Source organism: Gossypium hirsutum, chromosome A05, assembly GCF_007990345.1.
Source record: "Gossypium hirsutum isolate 1008001.06 chromosome A05, Gossypium_hirsutum_v2.1, whole genome shotgun sequence".
In the NCBI taxonomy this organism is placed as follows: Eukaryota; Viridiplantae; Streptophyta; class Magnoliopsida; order Malvales; family Malvaceae; genus Gossypium; species Gossypium hirsutum.
In genome coordinates this window covers 38,481,066-38,490,068 of record NC_053428.1, presented here as the reverse complement: position 1 = coordinate 38,490,068, position 9,003 = coordinate 38,481,066, and the positions used below count along the sequence as shown (strand labels likewise).

At 42.0% G+C, this 9,003-nt stretch overlaps 2 protein-coding genes across 2 annotated transcripts; both read left to right on the top strand.

Annotated features, from left to right (window-relative positions):
* Nucleotides 1–2,914: 2,914 nt before the first annotated feature.
* On the top strand, nt 2,915–4,571 carry LOC107960582 (uncharacterized). The gene is made up of 4 exons (XM_016896910.1): nt 2,915–2,975; nt 3,067–3,305; nt 3,468–3,554; nt 3,645–4,571. Exons 1-4 carry the CDS (start codon nt 2,915–2,917, stop codon nt 4,569–4,571), a joined length of 1,314 nt encoding a protein of 437 aa, XP_016752399.1.
* A 220-nt stretch (nt 4,572–4,791) lies between these two features.
* Nucleotides 4,792–7,069, top strand: LOC107960581 (uncharacterized). Its single transcript, XM_016896909.2, has 3 exons — nt 4,792–5,066; nt 5,288–5,931; nt 6,978–7,069. Exons 1-3 carry the CDS (start codon nt 4,792–4,794, stop codon nt 7,067–7,069), a joined length of 1,011 nt encoding a protein of 336 aa, XP_016752398.1.
* Nucleotides 7,070–9,003: the final 1,934 nt, after the last annotated feature.

Sequence of the window (9,003 nt, the reverse complement as noted above, 5' to 3'; positions counted from 1 at the left end):
ATTTTAGGGCTGCTAATGCCCAACCTTTTGTAAAGAAATTGATGAGCATCACCGGAATGAGTGAACAGTGGGTTACTGCCCGAATACAGCAAAAAGGTGAGGGTAAATGTATTCCCTGGGTGTGTTTGAGGGATCTGATCGTAGCACAGCCAGACATAAAGAAAAGGGTGGACATCTTTGCCTTGAGTATCTATGGTTTGGTAATTTTCCCAAAGGCTCTAAGGCATGTAGAGGAAGCAATAGCCGATTTATTTGATCGGCTTGGCAAAGAAGCCACACCGGTGCCGGTAATTCTAGCTGAGACATTTAGGTCCTTGAGTGCATGTCGGAAGGCAGGCAAAGGCAGATTTATAGGGTGCGCGCAGTTATTGTCAGTATGGTTCCATAGCCATTTTTGGAAGGTGGATAAAGTTTCTTATCGGGTTTTTTCCGAGAATTATTCCCCACTAAAGGAGATAATAGCCACGCCCAAGAGAGACGATATATCAGAGGAGAATTGGATCGCGCTCCTTCAAAATCTCCAGGAAGAAGGCGTCGAGTGGAAACTCATTGGTTAGTTCTTGATGAGATCCTCTATCGGTGTGGTAGTTTTGATTGGGTACCTCTGCTTGGAATTTGGAGAGCTATTGGATATGCCCCATTGCTCGTGTTGAGGCAATATAGATCGAGACAGTTTGTACCGATAACGCATGGGTTAGCTCAGAGTGAGTTCTCGTATAGGGGGAGCCATTATACGAAGAGAATCTGACAGATTGTCGATGCTTGGAGATAGACACGTCAAATGAAGAGGTTGGTGGTAGGTTCGATGACAACCCCGGAATATGAGGGGTGGTTGCATAGAAGGACCAATGATAATATCCCTCAGCTAATATTAGGAGACGTCAAATCGATGGATGAATACCTACAAGTAATTCCTTCCGAGCTAGAGATCATCAAGCAAGACTTCGATAAGAGAAATTTGGAGTTAAGGAAGAAGATAGAGTAGTTGGAAGAACAAAAGGTGCATTTGAGGTTAGATGTCAATGTTCAGAAACTCAAGGCCGAGAAGTTAAGAAAGGGAAAGAGAAAGGCCGAAGAGGACTTGGACGGTTTGAAGGCTGATTACAAAAAGCTGCATATGTCAATGAGAACAGCTGGATTGGGAAAGACATCGGAGCAGTGGCAACGAGAAGTTCAAGAGGAAAAGGCCAGAGCTGATCAGTGGGAGAAGAGGTTCCATGATGCTCGAGCATGGGAAAGCGCCTTGAGGAAGAGTTTGATCGAAGGCCAAGATGAGAGGCAAATATTAGCAGCTCGGGTAGCGGAATTAGAAAGGGTGTTGCATCAGAGTCATGGTCATAACTTGGGCATTGAACTAAAGGCAATATCATGAGCGAAGCCGTGGCACAGATTCAATCAGTGGCTGATTATTTACAGACTTTAGTAGTTCAGGCTGATGTACTAAGTGTGAAGTATGAGTTAAAGTCGGACTGGGGTCGTGAGTTGGCTTGCCTTCTTGAGAAAGTTAAAACTTTGAGCATTAGGGCAAATTCGTATATATAGTCTATTTTATGTAAAGGATTTTATTTTTTAAGAACATTTCTAAATGGAATTGGATCAGAATCGACGCCCTTTTAGTTTTGTATTCATTTCATACATTTGCATTTCATCGCATCACGTGCATTAAGTTTCAAAAAAACTCTTAATTAATTTAAAATTATATTATAGTTACCCTGGAACATCAATACTACACGCGTAAAAAAACTAAAGCTATGGATCAAAGGCTAGAAAAATTGGAACAAATGTAGAGTGAAATACAGGAACGGCTGCAAGCACAGATACAAGAGCAATTGGCCAAGATTCAGCAGGATATGAAAGATCAGATGCAAAAGTCACAGAAGGACATGATGAATCAGCTAACTCAGTTGTTGCTCGGAGGGCCAGGAAAAGGGAAGAGCCCTATAGTCAACCCAGATGGTAATAGCGAGATCCTTACTTACCCTCCAGGTTTCACCCTAGTGCATACCCCAGTACCACCTCAAAAGGTGTCTGTTAATGTCAAACCCCAGTATCAGGTCGGTATTTCTGCACCAATGAATTTCCCGACGGGCTCGTGTTCTAAACCCGAGGACGATCGGGTAAATCTTTCGGTCCCCGACTTTGATGAGAAGGCAGAGGTAGGGAAGGCAAAAGGAGAACTCCCAGAGCAGTTGGAAGTCCGATACAAATGGCTGGAAGAGAAATTTAAGGCACTGGAAAATGCAGATTATCAATGCGGTATGGATGCTAAAAAGTTGAGTTTGGTTCCGGACCTAGTGCTCCCTCCGAAGTTTAAAATGCCGGAGTTTGAGAAATATAATGGAACCAACTGCCCTGAGGCCCACATCACGATGTTTTGTCAGAGGATGACTGGTCATATCAATAATGATCAGTTGCTCGTTCACTGTTTCCAGGATAGTCTGAGTGGGGCTACAGCCAAATGGTACAATCAGCTGAGTCGTACCCAAATTAAATCGTGGAGAGTCCTAGCACAGGCCTTCATGAAGCAGTATGGCTATGTGACAGACATAGCGCCCGATCAGGTCACGCTACAGAACATGGAGAAAAAGTAAAATGAGAGTTTCAGATAATATGCTCAAAGGTGGAGGGAAGTCGCTACACAAGTTCAACCGCCGCTCGTGGAAAAGGAGACGACCATGCTTTTCATTAATACTTTGAAGGCACCTTTTATCAATCACATGCTGGGAGGCGCGACAAAGAGTTTCACAGACATAGTGATGTCCGGTAAAATGATTGAGAATGCGATAAGGAGTGGAAAGTAGAGGCTGGGGAGAGCACCAGAAGGTTAGCCCCGAAAAAGAGAGAAAATGACGTCGGCAATGTAAGCATGGGTCATGTAAAACCAATCACAGTTAATCAACTAAGGACGACAGTCATGGGCCAGCAAGATTCATCAAGACAGGAACCCAATACAAAGCGGAATACGGAAATCCCCAGTTTACTCCTATTCCAATAACGTATCGGGAGTTGTACAAAAATCTATTTGATGCACATGTTGTATCCCTGTTCTATTTAAAATCGTTGCAGCCCCTTATCCCAAGTGGTATGATGCAAGTGCCCAATGTGAATATCATGCGGGTGTTACAGGACACTTGATCGAGAATTGCACCTCTTTTAAAAGAATGGTCGAAAGGCTCATTAACGTGGGTGTTGTCAAGTTCGATGAGGTGCCTAGCGCAGGAAACTCGTTACCCAATCATACTGTTAATGGGGTAAACGCAGTAGACGAAAATATGGGAAGAAGAGTTAGGTTGGATATAGCGGAGGTGAGAACCTCGATGAGGGAGGTTCTAAAGAAGATGGTAGAAAGAGGTCTAATCATATAAGACTTTGGGAGCAAGTCTCGAGAAGTGGGAAACTATTGTGAGTTTCACGGTGAGGAGGACCATGAGATAGAAACATGTAATGAATTCAGGGTCTTAGTACAGGGTTTAATGGACAACAAGGAGATGGAGTTTTTCGAGTTCGTTGAGGAGAAACATGTGTGCACCTCAAAGGAGGGGCTAATAAAGAAGGTCTGTAAAGTCAATCACCTAGTGGTGATCATTTTACGACCGAGAACAAATAAAGCTGGAGTAAAAATGACGCCAAAAGTGGTGATTTAGAAACTAGCGGCTTTTCCTTACAAGGATAACAAAAGGGTGCCTCGGAGTTATAATTGTAATGTGACATTGCCAGGAAAGGGAAGGTTGGCCAACATACCAGATACGGAAGTTGAGCCTGTAAAGGAGAAGTCTTTGATGTCGAAACGAGGGGAGGGGATAACAAAACCACTGGTTAATGAGCCAGTAACAGCAGATGAAGCTAAAAAAATTTTGAAGTTTCTAAAACACAGTGAGTATAGTGTTATGGACCAGTTGCACAAGCAGCCAACTCGTACCTCGATACTAACTTTGCTTCAAAATTCGGAGGCACACCGTAATGCGTTGATGAAGGTGTTGAATGAAACCTATGTTGTTGAAGACATCTCGGTGAAAAAACTAGACCGACTCGTCAACAATATTAGTGCTGATAACTTTATTTCTTTCAGCGATGATAAAATACAGCCAGGTGGCATGGGGTCCACCAAGGCTCTGCACATCACTACCCGATGCAAAGGGTATACACTACCGGAGATATTGATTGACAATGGATCGGCGCTAAATGTCTTGGCCTTATCCACATTGAGCAGGTTACCCATAGATATCTCTCATATAAAGACGTGTCAGAACATAGTGAGAGCGTTCGATGGCACCGAGAGGAAAGTAATGGGTAGGATTGAGATCCCTCTTCTGATCGGACCTAACACGTATGAGGTAGACTTTCTCGTGATGGACATCAGGCCTTCTTATAATTGTTTATTGGGGAGGCCTTGGATTCATTCAGCAAGAGCAATACCATCATCATTGCACCAGAGGCTAAAGCTAGTAACAGAGGGTCGGCTAATAACCGTAAACGTAGAGGAAGACATTATTGCATCTACCGCTAGTGATACGCTATACATTGAGAGCGATGATGAAGCAATTGAATGTGAACGCAAATTTCATCATTAAAGGAGGCAAGATTCCAACGCCAGAGTTATCTGAAGCTACAAGGATGAGCTTACAATTGATGGTAGGAAAATGAGCATTGCCTGGAAGGGGGCTCGAAAAATACCTCTACGGACGAGTTAATGTACAGATTTTGGTTGGAAAATAGGATTGTTTTGGCTTAGAACATAGGCCGGACGACGAACAGAAAAAAGAAGAGCTAGTGAGGAGACATGAGAGACGAATGGTACGATTGAGTAGGGCAGAGGTTAAATGGGAGCCAATGACCTTCCCCCATATATCCAATACATTTGTGTTAAGAGAAATTATTCATCTCAAGTCAAAGAGGACAAGAGAAGAGATAGTTGAAGAGCTGATGGGAAGTTTAAGCATTAACGTCATATTGGAGGAGAGAACGATGGAAGGAAACTTATCAAGCATCCGCCCTTATGAGCTGGGAAGTGTCCTGAATAACTGGACTGCAGAGGAAATTCCTGTAGTTCTTAAAGCTAACACAGAGTAATATTCAGAACACACTTATTGTTTTAAGCCTAGAAATAATATGAATATTTTGTGAAATAGGCTCATGTTCGAACACCTTTGTTTTCAATAAAAAATGCATCTTTTGTGTTTCATTCTGGGCAAATCTTTTTTCATATTATCATTATATTCATAATAATGCCATACAAATAAGCCATCCTTAAATTCATTCTCTGGATATTTTTTTCATGTTATAATAGGTCTCCAGATATCGACGTCACGAGCAACACCGTTACAGACTCAGAATCTCTTTTCGAGCCAGATATGTGTTTAGAAGGATCTCAAGATTTTGAAGATGACGAAGAATGTGGGTTATCTCTGGATTTGTTAAGGATGGTAGAACGGGAAGAGAAACAAATTCTACCCTATAAAGAGACGACCGAGAATGTGATTTTGGAAAAGAAGAAAGAAGTGAAAATCAGAACTTGCATAACTGAGGAAGTAAGGCGAGACCTCATTAAATTGCTACAAGAGTTCAAAGATGTCTTCACGTGGTCGTATCAAGACATGCCTGGATTAAGTGCCGACATTGTAGTATATCGAGTCCCCATAAAAGAAGAATACAAGCCTATTCAACAGAAGCTTCGAAGGATGAGACCCGATGTTGCAGTAAAAATAAGGGAAGAGGTCAGGAAGCAATTCGACGCTGGGTTTTTGCAAGTTGTGAATTACTCGGAATGGGTTGCTAATATTGTCTCTGTCCCAAAGGAGGATGAAAAAATACGAATGTGTATGGATTATAGAGACTTAAACAAGGCTAGCCCAAAGGACAATTTCCCGTTGCCCCATATCGACATGTTGGTGGATAATACGGCGGGTTACTCGTTATTCTCTTTCATGGAAGGTTTTTCTGGATACAATCAGATAAAGATGCATCCCGCAGACATGGAAAAGACCACATTCATAACCTTGTGGGGAATATTTTTCTATAAGGTGATGCCATTCGGGTTAAAAAATGCGGGAGCAACGTATCAAAGAGTTATGGTGACCTTGTTTTACGACATGATGCATAAGGAGATTGAGGTTTATGTCAACAATATGATTGCAAAATCTTGAACAGAGGAAGAGTACATACAGGTTTTGAGGAAATTGTTCTTGAGGCTGAGAAAGTTCCAGCTAAAACTCAATCCGACAAAATGTACTTTCGGGGCTAGATCAGGAAAGCTTCTCGATTTCATCGTCAGTGAAAAGGAATCGAGGTTGACCCCGAAAAAGTCAAGGCTATACAACAATTGCCCCCGCCACGCACTCAAAAGGAAGTTTGAGGTTTTCTGGGAAGATTAAATTACATTGCCTGATTTATTTCGCAACTAACTGAAAAATGCGATCCCATATTTCGTCTTCTCAAGAAACATAACCCAGGTGTTTGGGATAAAGAGTGCCAGAAGACATTTAATAGAGTTAAACAATATTTGTCCAATCCCCCGGTGTTGACACCACCCAACCCGGGTAGACCATTAATATTGTATTTGACAGTATTTGACCACTCAATGGGATGTGTACTGGGCCAACACGATGAGACAGGAAAGAAAGAAAAGGCGATATACTACCTCAGTAAGAAATTCACTGAGTGTGAGATAAGGTATCCGCCAATTGAGAAACTATGTTGTGCTTTGGTCTAGACAACTCGAAGATTGAGGCAGTACATGTTGTACCATACGACTTGGTTAATCTCGAAATTAGATCCTCTTAAGTACATGATGGAGTCAGCCGCTCTGAATGGAAGGATGGCCCGATGGCAAATTCTACTTTCTGAGTTCGACATAGTTTATGTGAACCAGAAGGCTGTAAAATGAAGTGTAATAGCGGATTTCCTAGCCAGTAGAGCTTTAAAAGATTACAAGCCCTTAAACTTTGATTTTCCCAATGAAGATCTAATGTATGTGGCAGTCACTCAAGAAGACACTCTAGAAGATCGCCCCTACAAACTGAATTTTGACGGAGCATCAAATCTGTTGGTAATGGAATTGGGGCAGTCTTGATATCCCCAAATGGAGATCACTATACGTTTACTTGCAGATTGGATTTTGATTGCACAAATAATATGGCAGAGTACAAAGCATGTATCATGGGCATCCGTGCAGCCATAGAAAGTAAAATCAAGGTGTTGGAGGTGTATAGGGATTCCGCACTAGTGATCTATCAGCTCAAGGGTGAATGGGAAACAAGAGACTCAAAGTTGATCAATTACCGAGAACTGGTTCTGGACTTAATTAAGGTGTTTGATGATATCACTTTCTACTATCTCCCACGTGATAAAAATCAGATGGCTGATGCCCTGGCTACGTTAGCTTCCATGTTTAGAGTGAATAAACAAGAGGATATGAAGCCGATTTAGATGGGTATTTGTGATGCTCTAGCTCATTGATATAGTATTGACGAGGAGGAGGAGATGGATGATCATCCTTGGTATCAAGATATTCTTCGATATGTGAAAAATTGTGTATATCCTGATCAGACAACCGAAAATGATAAAAGAACATTGAGGAGGTTGGCCGGTGACTATGTCTTAGACGGTGAAATATTGTATAAAAGAAGAAAGGACCAAGTCCTGCTAAGATGTGTTAATGCTGTTGAAGCAAAGAAAATCTTGGAAGAAGTCCATGAAGGTGTCTGCGGGACGCATGCCAATGGGTTTACAATGGCCAGGCAAATCATGAGATTCGGGTATTACTGGTCTACAATGGAAGGAGATTGCGTTAACTATGCCAAGAAATGTCATAAGTGTCAATTTTATGGTGACAAGATCCATGTGCCTCCTTCTCCTCTTCATGTCATGACTTCCCCATGGCCTTTCTCAATGTGGGGCATGGACGTCATTTGGCCGATTTCACCGAAGGCTTTTAATGGACATCGTTTTATCTTTGTGGTTATTGATTATTTCACCAAATGGGTGGAGGCTGCTTCATACGCCAGCGTCACGAAGTCAGCAGTCAGCAAGTTCTTAAAAAAGGAAATCATATGTCGATATGGCATACCAGAGAGGATTATATCTGACAACGCGTTAAATTTGAATAACAGCGTGATAATGGAGGTCTGCAATCAATTCAAAATTAAGCACCAAAACTCATTAACAAATCGCCCGAAAATGAATGGGGCAGTTGAGGCGGCTAATAAAAATATAAAAAAAATCGTGGGGAAAATGGCTGAGACTTACAAAGATTGCCATGAAAAGCTACCATTTTCTCTCTATGCTTATCGAACATCGATCAGAACTTCTACCGGGGCAACACCTTTCTCATTGGTTTATGGGATGGAGACAGTTTTGCCTATTGAAGTCGAGATTCCTTCTCTCCGAGTTTTATCTGAATTGAAACTAGATGAAGCAAAATGGGTCCAATCCCGGTATGATCAGCTGAACTTGATTGAAGAAAAGAGGCTGAGGGCTATTCGTCATGGCCAAATGTACCAGAAGCGCATGATGCGAGCTTACAACAAGAATGTTCTCCTGAAAGTATTCCAGGAAGGGGACTTGGTGTTGAAAAATATTCTCCCTATGCAAAAGGATTTCAGAGGGAAATGGATGTCAAACTGGGAAAGACCTTATGTAGTGAAAAAGACTTTTTCTAGAGGGGCACTGATATTAGCAGAAATGGACGGCAAAAGCTTCCCCAACTCAATAAACTTAGATTCGGTTAAGAAGTACTACGCTTGAAAAAGAAGAAGCCAAGGTGAAAACCCGCAAAATGTGCCTTGAGACCAAAAGGGTTTTGAGTTGAAAACCCGAAAAATGGCAGCTCAAATTGTGAGCAAGGATGGGGCATGTTGCGACCTTGTTCTACTAGAATTAACAAGAAGGTGGAGCATTACATCTTGAAAGCATCAACGAAATATCTTGGGCCTCCTAAACACACATCTGGCCTCCAAGGGTTTTCGAACAGTCTGAATAGAGGAGCTCACGCTGCTATATCTGGGG

What these genes read in the sequence shown, in the direction of transcription:
- LOC107960582 (XM_016896910.1), top strand. Translation starts at nt 2,915, where the DNA reads ATGGGCCAGCAAGATTCATCAAGACAGGAACCCAATACAAAGCGGAAT. An exon ending in GCGGAATACGGAAATCCCCA is followed by an intron (nt 2,976 to 3,066) that starts GTTTACTCCTAT and finishes AAATCGTTGCAG; the next exon opens with CCCCTTATCCCAAGTGGTAT. An exon ending in AGGAGGGGCTAATAAAGAAG is followed by an intron (nt 3,555 to 3,644) that starts GTCTGTAAAGTC and finishes GTGGTGATTTAG; the next exon opens with AAACTAGCGGCTTTTCCTTA.
- LOC107960581 (XM_016896909.2), top strand. Translation starts at nt 4,792, where the DNA reads ATGGTACGATTGAGTAGGGCAGAGGTTAAATGGGAGCCAATGACCTTC. An exon ending in GTTCTTAAAGCTAACACAGA is followed by an intron (nt 5,067 to 5,287) that starts GTAATATTCAGA and finishes ATGTTATAATAG; the next exon opens with GTCTCCAGATATCGACGTCA. An exon ending in GTTATTCTCTTTCATGGAAG is followed by an intron (nt 5,932 to 6,977) that starts GTTTTTCTGGAT and finishes TGTATGTGGCAG; the next exon opens with TCACTCAAGAAGACACTCTA.